This window comes from Haliotis rufescens, unplaced genomic scaffold, assembly GCF_023055435.1.
Source record: "Haliotis rufescens isolate VD_foot unplaced genomic scaffold, xgHalRufe1.0.p SCAF_21, whole genome shotgun sequence".
Lineage (NCBI taxonomy): Eukaryota > Metazoa > Mollusca > Gastropoda > Lepetellida > Haliotidae > Haliotis > Haliotis rufescens.
Window position 1 is genome coordinate 2,731,062 of NW_025963902.1, and position 24,569 is coordinate 2,755,630.

The 24,569-nt window shown below is 43.0% G+C and overlaps 1 protein-coding gene across 1 annotated transcript; it reads right to left on the minus strand.

Annotated features, from left to right (window-relative positions):
* Nucleotides 1–6,228: 6,228 nt before the first annotated feature.
* Nucleotides 6,229–15,204, minus strand: LOC124133470 (uncharacterized protein 6-like). Its single transcript, XM_046497904.2, has 5 exons — nucleotides 15,087–15,204; nucleotides 9,241–9,408; nucleotides 8,187–8,300; nucleotides 6,585–6,741; nucleotides 6,229–6,383 (listed from the first exon to the last, which is right to left on the minus strand). The coding sequence occupies exons 1-5, from the start codon at nucleotides 15,156–15,158 to the stop codon at nucleotides 6,265–6,267; spliced, it is 630 nt and encodes a 209-aa protein (XP_046353860.2). The 5' UTR covers nucleotides 15,159–15,204; the 3' UTR covers nucleotides 6,229–6,264.
* Between the last annotated feature and the right edge of the window lie 9,365 nt (nucleotides 15,205–24,569).

The following is a 24,569-nucleotide window of genomic DNA, read 5'->3' on the forward strand; positions in this document are numbered from 1 at the left end:
ATATATTTTCAAACTTTTGGCAGCTTGATAACATTAATATAAATTTCAGTAATTGATGACATAATACACCATATGTATAACAATTCAAACAGATCAGTAATTACGAACAACTTTATACGATCTAGCGGCCCAGGCGTTTATAAAAATACACAGTTCGATGCTCAGAGTTGCGTCCCTTGGGCATGCAAGAAACCTATGATCATGAGTTCGATTCCCGGTCGCGCTTGATTATGTTTCCAGGTTTGTCAGCACCGTATCGTGTGTCCGTCAGTCAAGTCCTAAATCACCGACATTAGCAATGCAAATGAATACTGTTCAAAGAGGCGTTAATTCTTATTCACTAATTTACACGGAGACGTACTGATTCCATGGTCCCATATTTGCTGGATCAGACATTGTTACATTATTAATGAATGTACAATATCAATTAATATAAGATCATGTGGGCCAAATGACTGTGCGGGTTGACCAGATTGTAGTCTGACATTAATCACATCAAACCAGGGAAGCTTTCAGTCGTTTTCACGCGAATTGGGATAAACACTCAACATGTCTTGCTGAAGTTAAACATTAAAATGAAAAAAGAAAAGAAAAAAGCTTCATGTATGAAGTGTTCAATTATAAGGAAGCCTAATGGTGCCCCTTTGTTGGCATAATTTTATTTTTCCTAAATCTAAATTTAAACTTAAACTAAACTTCTATTATTTTCCCGAAATTTCGAGTTCTTTCTCGTGTCTTCGAGTTTTTCTCGTCACTTCGATTATTTTCTCGTAATTTCGATTTTCGTCTCTCGTTTAATACAATACTACGAACAAGTAATTGACATGTAAATAGAATAAACACATATGGCTTTACACTTGCAAACTTAAGAAATCTTCATTGAGACTGTACTCTAATGTTCTAAATATTGTCAGTCATGAAAAAATTACATTAAAAATGTCACGAATACAATATATACTAAAAACTCGATATGATCTACTTGTCTCAGAATGGCGAGCGTGACACTGACCAAAGCGGAAGTGAGGAGTGTCACGTGGTCTCAAAGCCGAATATAGGACTATAGGACATCTCTTCTCTCCGCAACTCCCACGTGCAGTCGCTGTTTTCTTATCTGCGGGCCAATGTTACTAATTAAGTTAGTAGAATTTGCTGAACTATTGTCTTAGTGCATGAAATCACAAACATTGCTTTTGTATACATCTTTCACGCTTCCGAACAATACGGAAAGATAGATCTAGACAATTGAAAATGGGTTCGCTCGTATTCCGTCTAAAGTATAAAAAGTCCGTCGAATGATTTTTCTGACGGTGCAATGTTTTTCCTACCACATAGACGTTCACGCTTGGCATTTTATATGCGTTTTTATTAGACCAGACCATGTCAGACAACAAATAAACTAGCATGATCCGCCGAATCCGACAGTTTGGCAAAAAAGGTACACTGCTTCAACTGATGTACTGTAACAGTGACTCTTACTCAGAGAAATGCTAGAATAATATAACAATATTACATCACATAATCCGAAATTAAACGACGACCTTCGAAAGTTACTTACACAAAACATATTTCCGATTACCTATGTGAAATTGAAAAAGAAAAAGATGTTTATAATATATGAATAAGTTCATATTCATGAAATTTCATATTTTTAGCCAGGCTTGATTTGAAATGGCTTTTGAGGTAAACAAAATGTGTTTTTATTTCAGTTATTTTAACCTGATGTTTCCGAAATACATAAACGTCCATCTGATGCAGCAACTGCATTTTATAGGACATTAATGTCCATCAGCCATGGCAACTGCGTTTTGTGTTCGTATATGTCCCTCTGGCACAGCAACTGCGTTTTATCTAGGAACAAACATGTTGGATGTCACAGATCAGCTGTAAGGACGTCCACATCAGGTCACGTTATGTAGCTTTCATGCGAAAACGAAACTATTAATTAAAGACCAAAATCTTACACGAGTGCAGATTATTCGCCGTACTTCGTGGTACTTGACTCAGACTTTAGACGTTAGATTATTCAAATGTAATATAATGCACGTCGTTAGAAACCTGTCCAAAATCCACAACAGTTTTAGTTTCAAGACAGTTTTTGTAATTAATTAGTTCTTACAGATTATCTTAAAGGGTTTGGTTAATGTACGAGCGTATGATCAAGCGGATATATTTAAAGTTCTGTGCTGCGTATTTGTGATTACATTACTTGGAGGCTATTTGTTAATCCGCCTCATACAAAGAACATAAGTAAGAATGTAAGTAGTGCTTAACCCAGTGGATACAATTTGGACATATACAGACTGTAAAAGAAACGTCCCCCCAAGTAGCATTGCATGAACAGTTGTCATTTAAATATCTGGGTAAGTTTTGTCAAAGTTTCTAAAATTTAACATTACCTTGTCCGGAAAAATGAAATTTGACGTAAAAAAAAGCAGATGACAATAAGACCGATCCCCCAAACGCATCACGGCAACGGCCATGGTAACCCGATGCACGTGAGTTCCCTGCAAATTGAAATGCACATGTGTTCCCCCATTTCTTGCCCTATAAAAATCCACCCAGCTCGGAAAACATTTATTCGTTATTGAATTGCTACCACATGCCAAGATTGACAAGAAATCGACACCAAGCCCTTGGACGATTGTAAGCTGGACAAACCGCCCGGCAAGTAGTCAATGCATTTCAAGTCCCTGTAAGGACCATACACAGGCTCCAGCAACGGTACCAGACCACCAACACAACAGATGACCGACCACGAAGTGGAAGACCAAGGGTCACCACCCGACGCCAGGATCGTCAGATTGTGCGACAGCATCTTCAAGATCGCTTTGTTACTGCTGCGGAAACTGCTCGACAGAACAGGGGACACACCAGCGACACATTATTGCGGACTCCGTGCGTCGACGATTGATGAGCAGACACCTTCACTGTCACAGGCCAAATCCGAGGACTCATTCTGACACCACGTCATCGCCGGGACCGTCTTCAGTGTGCATCACAGCACCAGCATTAGTTCCACCAGCAGTGGAGAAGAGTCCTCTTCTCAAACGAGAGCCGTTACTGTATCGCAACAGCAGATGGCAGAGAGAGAGAGAGAGAGAGTCTCGCGACGCCGTGGGGAATGTTATTCGGGTTCTTGTGTTGTTGAGGGAGACTCGTGGGGTGGTCCGAGCATCATGGTGTGGGGTGGAATTGGTCTTGCACAGAGGGTCGGCTCTGAGGTCTTCCAGAACATCGGTCCAGGGAGAGGCAATGGCGTCACAGCAGCTCGGTACATTGATCATACACGCCATACCTCATTTGGCACGTCGCATGATAACGCCCGTGCCCACCCTAAGAGAGCAACAAGAGACTTCATCAAGCAGAATGGCATCAGAACCATGCCCTCAGCGTTTTAAATCCCATTGAGCAACTCTGGGACGAGATTCAAAGACGGCTGAATGACGTCCGACCAAGGCCGACAACTGCAGCTGAACTGCGTCAGGAGTTCCCCAGAGTGTGGGCTCAAGTCCCTATGGCCTTCATCAACCGCCTCATCCATTCCATTTATCGACGTTGCACGGCAGTCATCAATGCACATTGCGGACACACGAGATACTGACTTGTGATGCCATTTTCTCAGAGACCAGTGTTGTGTTTCACTTAAAGACCATTTGACACTTTAATTTCAACCTTGATGATCAGTTTTGCCGAGTTGCATCTTTTTAATATGTCTCAAAGTATGTTTACACTGTTTGGACAAATAAGGTTTCTTATGTATCTATCCATGGTGACGTTTCTTTTGCGGTTCAGTATATATGTCCTTACACAACACGCAATTGCTGTGCCAGAAGGGGGCATATATGTCAGGTTAAAATTATGTTAGTAAAGACCATCCTGATCACCCCAAGCCTTTATTAAATGCTCAGGTACTCGTCTCACGTCACTCAGGTACTCGTCTCACGTCACTCAGGTACTCGTCTCACGTCACTAAGTCACTCGTCTCACGTCACTCAGGTACTCTTCTCACGGCACTCAGGTACTCGTCTCACGCCACTAAGTCACTCGTCTCACGCCACAGCCTCACTCATCTTACACGTTTCGGTCATTCATCTGATATCATTCAGTCACTCGTCTCATGTCACTCAGGTACTCTTCTCACGTCACTCAGGTACTCTTCTCACGGCACTCAGGTACTCGTCTCACGTCGCTCAGGTACTCGTCTCACGTCACTAAGTCACTCGTCTCACGTCACAGCCTCACTCATCTTACACGTTTCGGTCATTCATCTGATATCATTCAGTCACTCGTCTCACTTCACTCAGGTACTCTTCTCACGGCACTCAGGTACTCGTCTGACGTCACTCAGGTACTCGTCTCACGTCACTCAGTCACTCGTCTCACGTCACAGCCTCACTCATCTTACACGTTTCGGTCATTCATCTCATATCATTCAGTCACTCGTCTCACGTCACTCAGTCACTCGTCGCACGTCACTCAGTCACTCGTCTCAATTCACACGTCTCACATCACTCAGTCACTCGTCGCACGTCACACGTCTCACGTCACTCGGTCACCCGTCTCACGTCACTCAGTCACTCGTCGCACGTCACTCAGTCACTCGTCTCACGTCACCCGTCTCACATCACTCAGTCACTCGTCGCACGTCACTCAGTCACTCGTCTCACGTCACACGTCTCACGTCACTCAGTCACTCGTCTCACGTCACTCGGTCACTCGTCTCACGTCACTCGGTCACCCGTCTCACGTCACACGTCTCACATCACTCAGTCACTTGTCTCACCTTATTCAGTCATTTATCTCCCATCACACAGTGCCAGTTCACAGGGTCACTGATCTCACCTAACTAAGTCATTCATCACTCCCTACAAACCTTCATCTTACATCACACACCTATGATTCGGTCGGGTTAAAATCGATTGTTTGTTGTTTAACACCGCATACGAGGGCATACATCAACCAAGTCACCGAGACTTACCACCCGGTCCCCGTCAGTCGCCTATTTACGACAAGCATCGGTTGCTGAAGACTTATTCTAACCAGGGTCTTCAAAGGTTCTTCAACGATCCATGTTTGTCGTAAGAGGCGACTAACGGGATCGGATGGTCAGTTTCGCTGATTTCGTTGGTGCATGTCATCTGATCCCAGTTGTGTGGATCGATACTCACGATATCAATCACTAGATTGTCTGGCCCCGACTCGATTATTTACAGACCGCCGTCATTTCGATGGAATATTGCTGGGTGTGGCGTTAAAAAACAAACAAACAAAAACATCACACACCTCGCATCACACAGTCACTCATCTCATATCACTCAGTCACTCATCTCACGCCACTTACTCGTCCAACAGCATTTGTATTGGACATTGCAAGTTGTGTGAATTGTGGGTGCTACCGGTAGGGCAGGACATACTTCTCCTTTTTCACCTTGATTTTCAATGAACTATTCATATAATGTTCAAATCAGTTTTGCCTTTTACACCCGACAGAATCTGTTTCTTCGAATAATCGCATATTCCCGAGGCAAGTGTGTTAACTGACTCTAAAAGTCCAGTTTCCACCCTTGTCGAACTAGGCTGGAATTCCAGGGTTACAGTGTGACTGGACTAACGAGTCTATGCATGGTCCAATCAAAATAGCGTAACGAAGTAGACATCCTTTCCGTAAAACTCATGTATTTCAACGGGCAGATTTCGTCGTCGACAAATATTTTCCAAATCTTTTCATATTTTAAATCAAACTGCTCGAGTGATTTCTTGCACTTCGCGAGGATAGATACGTTTTATTGCAATATAGATCTTGACTATCAATCAGATCGTCTTTACTTACTTAAATTAGGAATTTAACGTGCACTTTCCGACACATGCGTATTTCGCGCACAGATCGTTTTTACTGGGCACCGCCATTTTATATGAAGCAAATACAAGTGATATGAGTGGTGGAAACTGATTGGTCAATAGGAGGAACGTACATGTAGAGGGGACTTAACTCGTAACAGCCATTGCTACTGCTGCGATCGAGCCACGAAATTCCAGCCTTTTTCCGCAAGCGTAGAAACTGGACTTGTATAGTCAGTTAACTCCCTTGCCTCGGGAAGATGAATAATCGAGATTGGTTAACATCTGGCGTTTACGTTATATGTTGTCAAATGCACAACACATCGACTCGGGCACTGCCTCCTATCAAAGAATGGTACAAAATAAATACATCTGTGCGATCATGTTACTTTATTCTGGAGAGATACAAGATGATGTGGACAACTTTTAAGGAGGGGTGGCAGTGGTGGTTGTCACAAGACCAGTTGACCGAAGGATGTAGAGATGCACAGTCCCCCACGAGGTGAGATAAGTGAACTTATCACTTGCAGCTGGGGGAGGGGCTCCTGGAACATCGTCAATAATCATCATCATCATCATTAAATCTCATCAACAAAAACAACATCATTAAATACAAATCAGTAAATCAACATAATTAACAACTACAACAGTCTACATCATCATAGTTTCAAACTATTCAAAAGCACCTATTCACAGAACAATACAATATAACACAAAAGTACATAAATAAAACACAGCACTCGTACCTGCCGCCATTTCGGTGGTCGCCACGTAGTTGTAGCCTGAGCGGGAACACTGCTTTTGAATGAAGGGATGTTTCAAATCGAAAGCACTTTGACTGGCTGCGTCCATGATAGCTCCAGCTGTTTGGTAGCTTTTCTCCACAGTCGTGTTTAACACTGTCTGAAGTCATAATAAAACGAATAGCTTATATTCCAAATTCATGTCGAAGACAGATGACGTATTCTTTCAATATTTTCAGGCTTTTGAAAAAAAATAGATTTGTGAGAAATCGTTTCAGAAAATATTTTTTCTCCCGATATGGAAACACGTTATTGTCGTCAAAATCAAGACAGACTATATGTAGTTGTTACGAACACAGCATTATAAAACAGTTTCTGTTCTGAAATACCCAACAGTGAGTGTTTTGATTGCTTGTTGTTTAACGCCGCACTATATTCCAGATATATGACAGTGGTCTGAAAATAATCAAGTCTGGACCAGACATTCCAGTGATGGATATTAGGAGCAACGATCAACGATGTCGGGTGTGAAGACACGCAAACAACCAAGTCACCGAAGCCATTGCGACCAGCATATGTTGCTGGGGACCAATCCTTACTTGTGAGTTTTAGGCAGTTAGGAGTATCGTTATTGCCGCAATATCATAGCGAGGCCTTCACACATTATACCCGAGCCGAGAATCGAACCTGGATCTGTTACAGTAGTATGACGAGCGAAATATGTACCCCTGAACACTTGAATAACAAAATTGGGTGTCCTCAACGAGTCTTGGAAGGCAGGAGAGACTAGGGATTTGTATTGGGGTAGGGGTGTGCGCGGGGGCGTTTCGGATACCCCCTCTCTTATTGAGTGAGTGAGTGAGCAGTGTTTTACGCCGCTTTTGGCAATATTCCAGCAATATCATGACGGGGGACACCAGGAATGGGCTTCACACATTGCACCGATGAGGGTACTCTCTTTTTGTAGTATTGTTAAGCATAAAAGAACATTCTTTTATCATCCAAAACTGGCTGCCACAGGAGATATCGCTTGGATGAGATCAAGCAATATCTACACTGTAGATATCCCTGCAATGAAATTACATCACAATGCTTTGCAGACCATTGTGACGTCACTGTTACCATGACGTCACAATCAAATGACATCACCTATGGCTCTGCTACTGAAGTTGTTAGCAGTACTTTTTACACTGAAGCCGCTGCTAATTACTGTCTACAAATTTAAAAAGTTGAAAGAATCATGTTGGATGATAAATGAAATCTCACCCTCATGTCTTTTGATATCAACACTCGTTGATAAAAGTGGCAAAAATTTCCACTTTTATCAACTTGTGTTGATATATTTGATATCAAAAGACATGAGGGTGAGATTCTTTATTTGTTCAACAAAACCTAATTAATTGACAAACGTTTTCCATTCACAAACATTTATATTAAATTGGGCTCACCCCCCACTCCCACCCCCACCCCCATCCCCCACCCTCTCCCTCCACACACACACACACACACACACACACACACACACACACACTTTCCAAACTGCTGTGCAGACCCACTCTCTCCCCCACCCCACCCAAGCTGTATCTGAGTGTGCCCATTACTTACGAGTGCCTGCAAAGCGGTGCTTGTTGCACTGAAGGTACCGATGAGGGCGGGTGAGACGTCGAGGAGGAAGCACGTTTTACCAACATCCCTTCGAAGCTTTGTTGCGATCTTCGCCTGAAAGTAAATAATATATGGGTTATTTACCATTTATCTATTGGGAGAGATGTGTCACATTCGGTGAGTGAACATGTGGATGTGAACGTGACAGTTTATTCCAACTTCATCGTGGAGATTGGTCAATAATCGAGAACAGGTAAGTGAGGTGAAGTGAGGTGAGGTGAAATTGGGCTAAATGGCCGCGTGCAAGATTCTTGCACTTATATAGCGACGTGTGTGTGTTCGTGCGTGCGTGCGTGCGTGCGTGATTGTACTAGTCCGGACTAATGCTAATTTTATAGTGCTAGCCCACAGAGATATACCATGCCGCAGTTCAATATGAACACCCCACTTAGACACAGTATACAGTACACATTATACCGACTCCGAACCGACAAGTACTTGTTTTAGCGCCTAAATGCCGAGCGCAAGGTACGGTAACAGCAAGTACCATCATTAGACATCTTTTGGTAAGACGCGGCCGGGCATCGAACCCCGGACCTCTCGCTATCAGGACAATCTTGTGTGAGCCAGACACACGAGAAACGAGACAAGATACACAACGTCGGCGTACGGCGACATACAATCTGCCAGGTCACACAATGCGACCATTCCTCATTAACCGGCTCACATGACAAGAACTGGATACTGGGCATTCTTCCACGGAATCGGGGCAAAGTTTTGAAGAAATTAACGCTGCGCTCTCGGCTCCAAATTAAATTTAGCAAACATTTTTTTCTCTTTAAGTGGTCAACTAAAATTATTGTTGGTTGTGGGAAATGAAGAAAAATAGAATTAAAGAAAACTGTTTCAGAAAAAAAGTCAAAGGGTTGATTCCCTTTCCTCTTTTGTTAAGTTTGGAATTATAGAAACTAGTCAAAGCTAAGAACAAATTACTTTTAGCATCTAAATCTTATTCCACATATTTGATAGTGTGGTAATGAAAACACCGCCCTACCATGTTGAATTCCGTGTGGGAGCGGCTCCTCGTTATACCAGCTGCGTTCAACTCCTTGCTCTTCGAGCTGTAGCTCATGCCAAAGTCCGCTTCCCAGATGTACGCTTTGTCGGTGACATTAAGGGTGGGGTTCACTACCCGCAACCACTCCACCTTTATGGACCCCTCCTGAAACAAGCGTTCTTTATGTTATTTAACGCTGCTGTGAAAATAAAACTTAATATAGTCCTGTACTTATTAATATGCATTCTCTAAGCGCCCATGTAGGCTTGGATGAGCTATTTACAGTATGCTTGCCTCGATAGATAAGTCTTCAGTTGCGATTTGAGAGATTGTAGTGAAGAAGATATTTTATGTCCTGAAGCAACTTGTTCCACTCCACAGTTGCCTGATCGGAAAAAGAACGCTTATCATATCGAACAGCTGTTGTCTTGTGATCTGAGTCATCTGGCAGGATTGTATCAATCATGATGGACAGATATTGTGGTGCATACCAACATTGATTGGTGGGTGTGGCAGAGGATCATGAAATTGATTCTGATTTGCTTGTTTGTTTGTTGTTTAACGCCGCACTCAGCAATATTCCAGCATATATACGACATATTTATATTTCCCGCAGAAGCCATTACTGTGATTAGTTGTATGTACTGCTGACAAAAAATAAGGTTGGTTGGTTTGTTGTTTTACGCTACACTCAGCAACATTTCAGCTGTATGGTGGCGGTCTGTAAATAATTGAGTCTGGGCCTGACAATCCAGTATTTGATTACATGAGCATCGATCAACGCAATTGGGATCGATGACATGCATTAACCAAGCCAGCGAGCCTGACCAACCGATCCCGTTAGTCGCCTCTTACGACAAGAATAGTCGCCTTTTACGGCAATCATGGGTTGCTGAAGACCTATTCTGACCCGGATCTTCACAAGTCATCACATTCTGAACTCCACAGGCAACCAGTGCAAGCTCTAAGGGACTGAGGTCACATACTTAGTGCTTGGGGTGAGGGACACAATTCTGAATGTGTTGGAACTTTGTTATAACAAATTTGGGCATTCCGACGAGGAGGCTGTTACATTAGGATACGTGACAAAACAAGTGCTTTTGGTAATGATGTTTCTGATGTTGAGGTAACAAACTTTGCAAAGTTTATCAACTTGGTTTTCTTGTGTCAACTCTCTGTCAAGGGCGACTTCAAGATTGTTTACAGAGCCTGAGACATCAATTGTTGGTGACCCCCATCATTGATGGATGTTATTCCGGATTGAGGGGGCACGGGTGGCCCAGTCGTCTAAGGCGTCTAAGTCGTTCGCTGTGCGGAGTTGCGTCCCTTGGGCATGCCAGAAACCTAGGATTGTGGGTTCGAATCCCGGTTCGCCCCGATTATGTTTCTAGGCTTGTCAGCACCATACCCGTGCTCGTGGATGTCACCGAAGTGGTAAACGTCTGAGACCTGCATCACTCCGGGCTTTCCTCCCACATTAAGCTGACACGCCGCGATATAACTGGAATACTGTTAAAAGCGGCGTTGAACCCAACTCACTCACTATTCAGGATCGATCAAGTTTTGAACGAGTGTCAGTAAGGATCCCAGAAGTTTTCTCTTTGTTGAGATTCAGCTTATTTGCTTGTGTCAGGGAACTGATAATCACCAGTGCAACTGAGCTAAGCACACGCTTCAAACTGCCTCCGAGACAGTATGTCAATGAACAAACAAATTGGCGAATTGTGGGTACGATAGTGTGGGGTGTGGGGTGATGGTAGGGGGTAAGGGGTGGGACGTCAATATCAATATTGCCCGAATGTTTGGCCAATCAGTAAGTGTACCTTCGCGACTGTGGGATCAGTACCGTCAAACGGGTGGGGGTGCAATGAGACCTGGGCATGGCATGCCCAAAAACAACATCTAGACAAGATCGTCGCTTTACATAAATTTCACTACACAAGAGATTTAAATCTGCTCCTGTTATCATTAAAAAATTCCGTACAATAACAGGAAGGCGAATTTCAACATCTACCGTTAAAAAACGGCTCAATGCAGCCCGCCTGAAAGCAAGGCGTCCTGTGAAGGATGTGACCCCAACAGCTTACCATAGACGGCAAAGATTGGGGTGGACTTGGCAATACCAGGGACGGGCTGTGTGCCGGTGGCAGTACATCATGTTAACAGACGAATCAAGGTTTTGCCTTCGACTCACTGATGGTAGAAAAATTTGTTGGCGATGTAGCGGCGAGCGGGAATCATACTGAAAGAGTATTTGCCTGACTACTATTATAAAACAATTTCTCATTTCGGCGTAAGGGGCCACAATTTCTAAAGACAATAATTCTAGTTAAATTTACTTTCATTCCTGCATCATTACAAAAGTGTTCCAAAACATTTACCTTCTTTTGGAGTAAATCACAAGTGTCAGAAACAGCAGAAATATCACCAGCAAACATTAGTGCACATAAGTTTGCGAAGAATTGATTTATGAAAATTCCTTGTCCCCCACCTTTTTCCATTTTCTTATAAAGCTCATTAATAAATATGACAAACATCTGTGAACTCAAGATGCAGCCGTGGCGGGTACCAGTAGAACAATTCAAACAAGCTGAGAGTCCACATTTGGTTCTATCATTGGTTAAATGAGAATACATTGAAGCATTTATATTATTAAACTTGCCAGAGATACCAGCATTATGTTAGGAGAACAGCATGTCTCAGTGTGTCAAATGCCTTAGTAAAATCAATAAAGAGGCATGTAACAAATGTTATATTTGGAATAACACTTTCTTAGTAAAGTACAGATTCTCGTACTTTTTCGGGTTGAGTCCCGTCCGGGATTCGAACCCACACTTGCCAGAGTGAGGCACCTTATCGCCAGCACACATAGTCAGCGATCTAACCCACTCAGCCACCGAGGCTTCCAAAAAAATGAAAGTCCGACAATTGGTAGTCTAGATCACGTACTTTGAGTACCCCTCTGACAAGTGTAAATTGGCACGGCTCCCATGGCCGTGACATTGTGTATTCAATAAAGAGGCAGTAAAATGTCCCCCGTTTCTAAAGCAGTACTTCTGGTTGAAAGCCTGTAAAGTAAACATGTGATCTGCAGTGGAGTAAGCAGCTCTGAAACCAGCCTGAGCCTCACTTATTATATTATATTTTTCACACCAAATGTGAAACCTTTTATTCAAAATGGAAGTAAATAGTTTGAAGAGAATCTCAATCAGTGATATACCCCTGTACCGTTTTACTGACAGATTTAAATAAAGGCATACAATATTTTTACCCCCGCAATTTGGGTTGGTTGGTTGGTTGGTTTGTTGTTTTACGCCGCACTCAGCAATATTCCAGCTATACGACGGCGGTCTGTAAATAATCGAGACTGAACCAGACAATCCAGTGATTGATATCATGAGCATCGATTCACGCAATTTGGATCGATGACATGTATCAACCAAGTCAACGAGCCTGCATTTTGGGAAGTGCCAACCGTTAAGAATGTTATTTAACATAAATGTAAGCGGCTGGATAAGCATATGCAGCGAGTCCATCTGGTCCTGGAGTTTATTGTTAGGTAAGTTTTTGAGGCTACATAAAATTTCTTGTTCTGTAATTGGACAGCTGAGTATGCATGTGTCCTCTGCTTAAACAATACAACAGTGCATGTCCTAGTCTGTAGGGCTATATGTGCTTAGAAGATTGCCAATGTGTGTTACCCACAGTCCATCTATGATAGCGTCAGAAACACCTTGCGAAACTCTATTTTCTTTGAGAATATTTCCATCCTTTTGCATCTACTAGTCTTTGTGTTTGTTTGATGTCTGAATAAGGATTGTCCGAGCCTTGGCCTACACATGTAGTAGCCTCCCGTGTTGTGTTGTGTTGTGTTGTGTTGTTGCCTCCGGCTTCCGGTGCCAACAGCGACCACCGTCCATTTGTTGACATCAGATTCGATTGTAACTCTGAACCGTCCGGTGCTTTGGGGCAGTAGTGCCATGGTGTGGGGCGGTATCACACATGACAGGCGAACTGATGTGGTAATTGTGAATGGACAGTTAACAGGCGAAGCATTGACTACATTGTGCGTTCTTTCGTTGTTCCATTCGTTAGAAATATCGGCAGAAATTTTGAACTGCAAGATGACAATGCAAGACCACATCATCGTCACCGTTTATCTCAAACGAAAAGGCATTCAGACATTACACTGGTCCGCTAATCCCCTGACATGTCCCCAATAGAGCATCTGTGGGATGTTCTATGGCGGAGTGGTGGCTTTGAGGCAGCCTAGTGGTTAAAGCGTTCGCTCGTCACGCCGAAGACCCGGGTTCGATTCCCCACATGGGATGTCCCCCACCGCGAGATTGCTGGCATATTGTATGGCATATTGCGGCGTAAATAAATACTCACTCACTATGACAGAGAGCGTACGCCAGAGAAACAGCACCCCCAACGTGGAAAGTGTGAGGTAGTTCTTCAGGCGGAATGGTGGGGAATACCAACCACATGCAAGTTAACCAACAGTATGCCATCGAGGTGTCGTGCATGTATCGCCCAACATGGTGGACACACCAGATATTAATCTACACGCCAGAAGACATTTATCGTCATTACACCTTCATTGTCATGTCATCGCTTCCCTTATTTTTTGTGATCCGGGGTAGAATAGGTCTTCAGCAACCCATGCTTGCCCTAAAAGGCGACTATGCTTGTCGTAAGAGGCGACTAACAGGATCGGGTGGTCAGACTCGCTGACTTGGTTGAAGCGTGGCATCGATCCCAATTGCGTGAATCGATGCTCATGATATCAATCACTGGATTGTCTGGTCCAGACTCGATTATTTACAGACCGCCGTCATATAGCTGGGATATTGCTTAGTGCGGCGTAAAACAACAAACCAATCAACCATCCTTATTTTTTATCAGCAGTATACAACTAATCAGAGTAATGGCTTCTACAGGAAATATAAATATGTTCTTTGGTCAATAAAGACTCCAAAGAGTTCTGGTTCAATTTTCAAATGTTTTCTGCAGAAGTGTGTATGTCAAAAGGGATGTATTTAAAGTTGGAGAAACTGAGGACGTCCTGAAAGTTACATAACATACTCGTAATTGCCGGCTCGTGAAAAAAAATAATCTCGCGCTTGTAGTTGCTGTCCGAAACCTGTACCAGTTATTGTATGTATCTGGAATCCTTATTCAGTGCTCACTTTCTATGAACCTTTTTAGGTACTTGGAGGTAAGGCTATTAAAAGATATGTTTATGGTTTCAAACATATGTCAGTCGGAGATGATGAGGTGGAACTCTTTTGGCCTATAATGCCCAGTTGTGACAATCCTTAAAATATTCGATGAATTACGAAAAAATGGGTATACCGTATTGTTTCTTGTAACAAAACACAACTATCCATACACATATCCCTTATCTACCGTCTTTATTGTCATGTATCTGAATATTCACTGATGACATGGATCTCATTTAATAATATCTATATACGTTACAACATATATCCGCTGAAACGTTAGTACAAGAAAACGTTTTGCCATATGGTCACAAGTACTTAGTCACATGATACGTTAACAAAAGCAGGGGAAACAACTAAGAGAATAATCAAATAACTATTGACATGGACTTGTTACAAATCATGTCATCAGATAAACTATTTTGGTTTCTGTATTTAGATATAGCTGGGCAATCAAAGACAAATGTCTTTTTAAGAAAACCTATACAGAACACGCATTCAAAAATGGCTATTTAAACTGGGAATATACTTTTAAGAGTGCTTATATGTTTTTCAAGGTATGTAATGTTAATGTTAATTATTTCCGGTAACAATATTATGTACCATGTTCAGACTTACCAGTCCCGCAAACTGTGTCCAACCATTTGCCACCAGACACACGAATACCGCGAGGCAGGTGAAGTAACTCATGATGTCCAAGTTTCTTGCGAACCAGTAGAGAAACTTCTTCGGTGGTTACCAATGTCAACTGATGCGACTGAAACACGACCTGCTCTTTTATACTGTTGAAATGCGCAATTGCATTGGTCATCGCCATGACAGTGTGACAGAAAAGGACAAATAAAGCCAATAAGAATACCACGTCAATCCTATGTAGTATGTTTTAACGACTGAAGCCGACGACGGGTCTATATTTTGACCTACAGGAAACAGCACGGCTTAAAAAGTCAATGGTTGGTGCACAATCGTGTGCTGTACTAAGCGATGCAGTACTATTATTCCAAAACGACACATGTAAATATACAGTACTTTATACCATCAGGCGGCACAGGTGTCTAAAAATACCCGCAATTCGGTGTGAACAGTTGTTTCCTTGGTCGTGCAAGAACCCTATGATCGTGGGTTTGAAATGCGGTTCACCGTGATTATATTTCGAGGTTTGTCAGCACTTTATCCATGCTCATGTGTTCACAAAGCTGTAAACGTCTGAGTCCAGAGTCACTGCTGGCTGTCATTCGACGTTAAGAAACCCAAATGCTACACTGTTCAAAGAGGCGTTAAACCATAAACCCTCACTTATACGAGCGGATACGAAGTTCGAACCCACGCACTGTTATATGCTTTTAATTATGCAAAAGTAGCTGTGATCACATACATAATAATGTTCAAAAGTGCGTTGAGTCAAACTCACTCACTTATTCCCATCGGATAATCCATGGTCCCAAATTGGCTGGACCAAGCACTGTAATATATATACTTTCAATTAGATTGGAGTCGTTTTCATGCCAATTTGGATCAATAAACAAGTCACGCCTCAACTTGATTTATTACGGTAAAAATGTGAAATGAGAGAGAAGCTAAAATCCTCATTTTTGAAGTTTTCAATCAACAATCATTGTTTAGTTTGTGTCTCTATCACATCTCAATTCCTCAATTTGTGTTGACATATGCGTTCCGAATGATTCTTACAAATAAACTACAAGGGGTGTCACGATAAATCGAAATACCGATATATTGCTGTAGGTAATTACTCAAAGTCAATAAATCGATTGTTAATTCAGTTAGGAATAGCGATAGTTTCGATTGTATTTACCATATGAATAAAATACATGCGATGTTAAAATTTGTTTTTCTTTTGATCATGAGTGGTAGTAATTTACACATGGTAATGTGGAAGTTTCTTTTTCTTAAATTATTAGGGTAAAGAAAAAACAAATCAGTCATATCTCAAACTTTACTTATTATTTGTTGTTATGGTTATCATATTCAAAGGAAACTTCAGTTCTAAGGTTTAATTCAACTTTAAAATCCATCTAAAATGATACACTGAAAAATATCGATATTTATCGCAATAGTTGCTAGCAATATCAACAGTTATCACAATAGTTTCTTTCAAGAACAATAGTTATGGCAATAGTGATTTCCAGACCAATAGTCATACCTGTAAACTACCCTGTAGATATCTATTCTAAAGATTTGTGAATGTGAAGAATGCTTTAGTATTACCCGGACCTTTGAGCAAGAGAAGTTAGGACATCCTATGTTTCATTCATTCACAAATCTGGGGGCACAGGTGGCCTGGTCATGCAGTGGCACCGCATCCAGAATGATATTTCCCTTAAACGTAACTGCCAATGCCGCTTTTCAAACACGCCGGCTGTGACGGATCAACTATAAGGATGCTCACATGAGGACAAGTCAGGTCACTTTCATGTGGAGGACAACACTGTATATATTCAAGTCCAAAATCCCTAACATTACTGTTGAGTATTCGCCGTACTTGGTGTTGACACTGGCTGAAGACGTCTGATTCGTCAAATGTAATACATTGTATAATGCACAACCTGTCCAAACACCAAGTTGAACGTCTTTTGTGTCAGTAGCTCTTGGCAGTTTTAGCTTCATTGATGCAATAATAGTAAGGTGTATTTCTTATAGATCATCTTGGTGTTTGGTGTGTTTGGTTAGCGTATGTTCAAACAGAATTAGTTACCGTTTTGTGTTTTGTTTATTCGTGCTTAGATCATTTGTAGGACTATTTGTTCACCAACCTCGCAACAAACAACAAAAGTGAGAGTGTAAATGGATCTGAACCCCCTGGACGCCATTTTGACATGTACGAAGTTGTTTTGAGTGAGTGAGTGAGTTGGGTTTAACGCCGCTTTTAACAGTATTTAAGTTATATCACGACGTGTCAGCTTAATGTGGGAGGAAAGCCCGAAGTGATGCAGGTCTCGGACGTTTACCACTTCGGTGAAACCCACGAGCACGGTTCATGGTGCTGACAAACCTAGCAACATAATCGGGGCGAACCGGGATTCGAACCCACAATCATAGGTTTCTGGCTTGCCGAAGGGACGCAACTCTGAAATACCAGGTGAGAATAATTGTAATAAAAACATTCCGTTCTCCCTAGGCCCATATCGAATGAAAAAATATATGTAATTTCATGGATATGATTTCATTCATTATATATAAACATGTATTTAATTAATATTATTTTCCGACATGATATTAAAGTGGTAACCTAATAGTTTAAAATTATGTGCAAAATGGAGTGATATACATCTTAACCAATTCTTTATCAATGATTTCGTTGACTAGTTTCGAGGTAGATACTTCATTTTCACCATGTCAACCGTAAAGGAACACGTTTTCATACTGTGTTATCATTTTCGCATTATGGAGATTTACAGACTGACGAGACGTACTAATGAACCATTGCGCACGGTGAACGAATTAGCTGCCCGGGCGGTTTGAATTAATTCGCATATTCAATAGGTTTGCAAAACTATTAGAGACTAGCAATTAATGAAGTGAATGCCTTACAATATGAACATAGTCAAGAAGGTATATGATTGAACTTTTAGTGTGAAATTTGACTGTTGTGGGTTTAACCCTTTTTTGCCGTCGTTTAATTTTTACAGATATGCAGTTTTCACGTCATTCTCAAATACTCTCAGCACAGCGATGTTTGATTTGAATTCTAGCAATTGGTTAGTAAGTAAGAAAATGTACAACTTAATTGATACAAACTTCTGCTTTGTTGCATAAAACGACGTTTTGATGTTGATTCCTACACCGTTACCAAGCTGAAATGAGAACAACAAAGTGAGACGTGTATATGCATGACAGGTGATAAACAGGGTTAACAGTGACAAGGAAGGGTATTCGATAACAAGTAGCATAGAGATAATTGGATGAAGCCAAATGTACAGTAAGAATGACAAATAACACACAGGTAAAGCAGCACCCGGTCATGAAGCCAGATGTACAGTAAAGATGACAAATAGCACACGGGTAATGCACTACCCAGGTCATGAAGCCAGACGTATAGTAAGGGTGACAAATAGCACACAGGTAAAGCAGCACCCGGTCATGAAGCCAGATGTACAGTAAAGATGACAAATAGCACACGGGTAATGTACTACCCAGGTCATGAAGCCAGACGTACAGTAAGGGTGATAAATAGCACACAGGTAATGCAGCACCCGGATCATGAAGCCAGATGTACAGTAAAGACGACAAATAGCACACGGGTAATGTACTACCCAGGTCATGAAGCCAGACGTATAGTAAGGGTGACAAATAGCACACAGGTAAAGCAGCACCCGGTCATGAAGCCAGATGTACAGTAAAGATGACAAATAGCACACGGGTAATGTACTACCCAGGTCATGAAGCCAGACGTACAGTAAGGGTGACAAATAACACACAGGTAAAGCAGCACCCGGGTCATGAAGCCAGACGGAGAGTAAGAATGACAAATAGCACACAGGTAATGCAGCACCCGGGTCATGAAGCCAGACGTACAGTAAGAATGACAAATAGCACACAGGTAAAGCAGCACCCGGATCATGAAGCCAGATGTACAGTAAAGACTACAAATAGCACGCAGGTAAAGCAGCACCCGGATCATGAAGCCAGATGTACAGTAAGGATGACAAATAGCACACAGGTAAAGCAGCACCCGGATCATAAAGCCAGATGTACAGTAAGGATGACAAATAACACACAGGTAAAGCAGCACCCGGATCATGAAGCCAGATGTACAGTAAGGATGACAAATAGCACACAGGTAAAGCAGCACCAGGTCATGAAGCCAGATGTACAGTAATGATGACAAATAGCACACAGGTAAAGCAGCACCCGGATCATAAAGCCAGATGTACAGTAAGGATGACAAATAGCACACAGGTAAAGCAGCACCAGGTCATGAAGCCAGATGTACAGTAAGGATGACAAATAGCACACAGGTAAAGCAGCACCCGGATTATGAAGCCAGATGTACAGTAAGGATGACAAATAGCACACAGGTAAAGCAGCACCCGGATCATAAAGCCAGATGTACAGTAAGGATGACAAATAGCACACAGGTAAAGCAGCACCAGGTCATGAAGCCAGATGTACAGTAAGGATGACAAATAGCACACAGGTAATGCAGCACCAGGTCATGAAGCCAGATGTACAGTAAGGATGACAAATAGCACACAGGTAAAGCAGCACCAGGTCATGAAGCACACAGGTAATGCAGCACCAGGTCATGAAGCCAGACGGAGAGTAAGGATAACAAATAGCACACAGGTAAAGCAGCACCCGGGTCATGAAGCCAGACGTAGAGTAAGGATGACAAATAGCACACAGGTAAAGCAGCAGCTGGTCATGAAGCCAGATGTACAGTAAGGATGACAAATATCACACAGGTAAAGCAGCACCAGGTCATGAAGCCAGATGTACAGTAAGGATGACAAAGAGCACACAGGTAAAGCAGCACCAGGTCATGAAGCACACAGGTAATGCAGCACCAGGTCATGAAGCCAGACGTACAGTAAGGATGACAAATAGCACACAGGTAAAGCAGCACCCGGGTCATGAAGCCAGACGTACAGTAAGGATGACAAATAGCACACAGGTAAAGCAGCACCAGGTCATGAAGCAAGATGTACAGTAAGGATGACAAATAGCACACAGGTAACGAAGCACACGGGTAATGAAGCCAGATGTACAGTAAGGATGACAAATAGCACACAGGTAAAGCAGCACACGGGTCATGAAACCAGATGTACAGAAAGGATGACAAAGAGCACACAGGTAAAGCAGCACCAGGTCATGAAGCACACAGGTAAAGCAGCACCAGGTCATGAAGCCAGACGTACAGTAAGGATGACAAATAGCACACAGGTAAAGCAGCACCCGGGTCATGAAGCCAGACGTACAGTAAGGATGACAAATAGCACACAGGTAAAGCAGCACCAGGTGATGAAGCCAGATGTACAGTAAGGATGACAAATAGCACACAGGTAACGAAGCACACGGGTAATGAAGCCAGATGTACAGTAAGGATGACAAATAGCACACAGGTAATGCAGCACCCGGGTCATGAAGCCAGACGTACAGTAAGAATGACAAATAGTACACAGGTAAAGCAGCACCCGGATCATGAAGCCAGATGTACAGTAAAGACGACAAATAGCACGCAGGTAAAGCAGCACCCGGATCATGAAGCCAGATGTACACTAAGGTTGACAAATAGCACACAGGTAAAGCAGCACCCGGATCATAAAGCCAGATGTACAGTAAGGATGACAAATAACACACAGGTAAAGCAGCACCCGGATCATAAAGCCAGATGTACAGTAAGGATGACAAATAGCACACAGGTAAAGCAGCACCAGGTCATGAAGCCAGATGTACAGTAAGGATGACAAATAGCACACAGGTAACGAAGCACACGGGTAATGAAGCCAGATGTACAGTAAGGATGACAAATAGCACACAGGTAAAGCAGCACACGGGTAATGAAGCCAGACGTACAGTGAGGATGACAAATAGCACACGGGTAATGAAGCACACGGGTAATGAAGCCAGACGTACAGTGAGGATGACAAATAGCACACAGGTAAAGCAGCACCCGGATCATAAAGCCAGATGTACAGTAAGGATGACAAATAGCACACAGGTAAAGCAGCACCAGGTCATGAAGCCAGATGTACAGTAATGATGACAAATAGCACACAGGTAAAGCAGCACCCGGATCATAAAGCCAGATGTACAGTAAGGATGACAAATAGCACACAGGTAAAGCAGCACCAGGTCATGAAGCCAGATGTACAGTAAGGATGACAAATAGCACACAGGTAAAGCAGCACCCGGATTATGAAGCCAGATGTACAGTAAGGATGACAAATAGCACACAGGTAAAGCAGCACCCGGATCATAAAGCCAGATGTACAGTAAGGATGACAAATAGCACACAGGTAAAGCAGCACCAGGTCATGAAGCCAGATGTACAGTAAGAATGACAAATAGCACACAGGTAATGCAGCACCAGGTCATGAAGCCAGATGTACAGTAAGGATGACAAATAGCACACAGGTAAAGCAGCACCAGGTCATGAAGCACACAGGTAATGCAGCACCAGGTCATGAAGCCAGACGTACAGTAAGGATGACAAATAGCACACAGGTAAAGCAGCACCCGGGTCATGAAGCCAGACGTAGAGTAAGGATGACAAATAGCACACAGGTAAAGCAGCAGCTGGTCATGAAGCCAGATGTACAGTAAGGATGACAAATATCACACAGGTAAAGCAGCACCAGGTCATGAAGCCAGATGTACAGTAAGGATGACAAATATCACACAGGTAAAGCAGCACCAGGTCATGAAGCACACAGGTAATGCAGCACCAGGTCATGAAGCCAGACGTACAGTAAGGATGACAAATAGCACACAGGTAAAGCAGCACCCGGGTCATGAAGCCAGCCGTACAGTTAGGATGACAAATAGCACACAGGTAAAGCAGCACCAGGTCATGAAGCCAGATGTACAGTAAGGATGACAAATAGCACACAGGTAACGAAGCACACGGGTAATGAAGCCAGATGTACAGTAAGGATGACAAATAGCACACAGGTAAAGCAGCACACGGGTCATGAAACCAGATGTACAGTAAGGATGACAAAGAGCACACAGGTAAAGCAGCACCAGGTCATGAAGCACACAGGTAAAGCAGCACCAGGTCATGAAGCCAGACGTACAGTAAGGATGACAAATAGCACACAGGTAAAGGAGCACCCGGGTCATGAAGCCAGACGTACAGTAAGGATGACAAATAGCACACAGGTAAAGCAGCACCAGGTCATGAAGCCAGATGTACAGTAAGGATGACAAATAGCACACAGGTAACGAAGCACACGGGTAATGAAGCCAGACGTACAGTGAGGATGACAAATAGCACACGGGTAATGAAGCACACGGGTAATGAAGCCAGACGTACAGTGAGGATGACAAATAGCACACAGGTAAAGCAGCACCCGGATCATAAAGCCAGATGTACAGTAAGGATGACAAATAGCACACAGGTAAAGCAGCACCAGGTCATGAAGCCAGATGTACAGTAATGATGACAAATAGCACACAGGTAAAGCAGCACCCGGATCATAAAGCCAGATGTACAGTAAGGATGACAAATAGCACACAGGTAAAGCAGCACCAGGTCATGAAGCCAGATGTACAGTAAGGATGACAAATAGCACACAGGTAAAGCAGCACCCGGATTATGAAGCCAGATGTACAGTAAGGATGACAAATAGCACACAGGTAAAGCAGCACCCGGATCATAAAGCCAGATGTACAGTAAAGACGACAAATAGCACGCAGGTAAAGCAGCACCCGGATCATGAAGCCAGATGTACACTAAGGTTGACAAATAGCACACAGGTAAAGCAGCACCCGGATCATAAAGCCAGATGTACAGTAAGGATGACAAATAACACACAGGTAAAGCAGCACCCGGATCATAAAGCCAGATGTACAGTAAGGATGACAAATAGCACACAGGTAAAGCAGCACCAGGTCATGAAGCCAGATGTACAGTAAGGATGACAAATAGCACACAGGTAACGAAGCACACGGGTAATGAAGCCAGATGTACAGTAAGGATGACAAATAGCACACAGGTAAAGCAGCACACGGGTAATGAAGCCAGACGTACAGTGAGGATGACAAATAGCACACGGGTAATGAAGCACACGGGTAATGAAGCCAGACGTACAGTGAGGATGACAAATAGCACACAGGTAAAGCAGCACCCGGATCATAAAGCCAGATGTACAGTAAGGATGACAAATAGCACACAGGTAAAGCAGCACCAGGTCATGAAGCCAGATGTACAGTAATGATGACAAATAGCACACAGGTAAAGCAGCACCCGGATCATAAAGCCAGATGTACAGTAAGGATGACAAATAGCACACAGGTAAAGCAGCACCAGGTCATGAAGCCAGATGTACAGTAAGGATGACAAATAGCACACAGGTAAAGCAGCACCCGGATTATGAAGCCAGATGTACAGTAAGGATGACAAATAGCACACAGGTAAAGCAGCACCCGGATCATAAAGCCAGATGTACAGTAAGGATGACAAATAGCACACAGGTAAAGCAGCACCAGGTCATGAAGCCAGATGTACAGTAAGAATGACAAATAGCACACAGGTAATGCAGCACCAGGTCATGAAGCCAGATGTACAGTAAGGATGACAAATAGCACACAGGTAAAGCAGCACCAGGTCATGAAGCACACAGGTAATGCAGCACCAGGTCATGAAGCCAGACGTACAGTAAGGATGACAAATAGCACACAGGTAAAGCAGCACCCGGGTCATGAAGCCAGACGTAGAGTAAGGATGACAAATAGCACACAGGTAAAGCAGCAGCTGGTCATGAAGCCAGATGTACAGTAAGGATGACAAATATCACACAGGTAAAGCAGCACCAGGTCATGAAGCCAGATGTACAGTAAGGATGACAAATATCACACAGGTAAAGCAGCACCAGGTCATGAAGCACACAGGTAATGCAGCACCAGGTCATGAAGCCAGACGTACAGTAAGGATGACAAATAGCACACAGGTAAAGCAGCACCCGGGTCATGAAGCCAGCCGTACAGTTAGGATGACAAATAGCACACAGGTAAAGCAGCACCAGGTCATGAAGCCAGATGTACAGTAAGGATGACAAATAGCACACAGGTAACGAAGCACACGGGTAATGAAGCCAGATGTACAGTAAGGATGACAAATAGCACACAGGTAAAGCAGCACACGGGTCATGAAACCAGATGTACAGTAAGGATGACAAAGAGCACACAGGTAAAGCAGCACCAGGTCATGAAGCACACAGGTAAAGCAGCACCAGGTCATGAAGCCAGACGTACAGTAAGGATGACAAATAGCACACAGGTAAAGGAGCACCCGGGTCATGAAGCCAGACGTACAGTAAGGATGACAAATAGCACACAGGTAAAGCAGCACCAGGTCATGAAGCCAGATGTACAGTAAGGATGACAAATAGCACACAGGTAACGAAGCACACGGGTAAT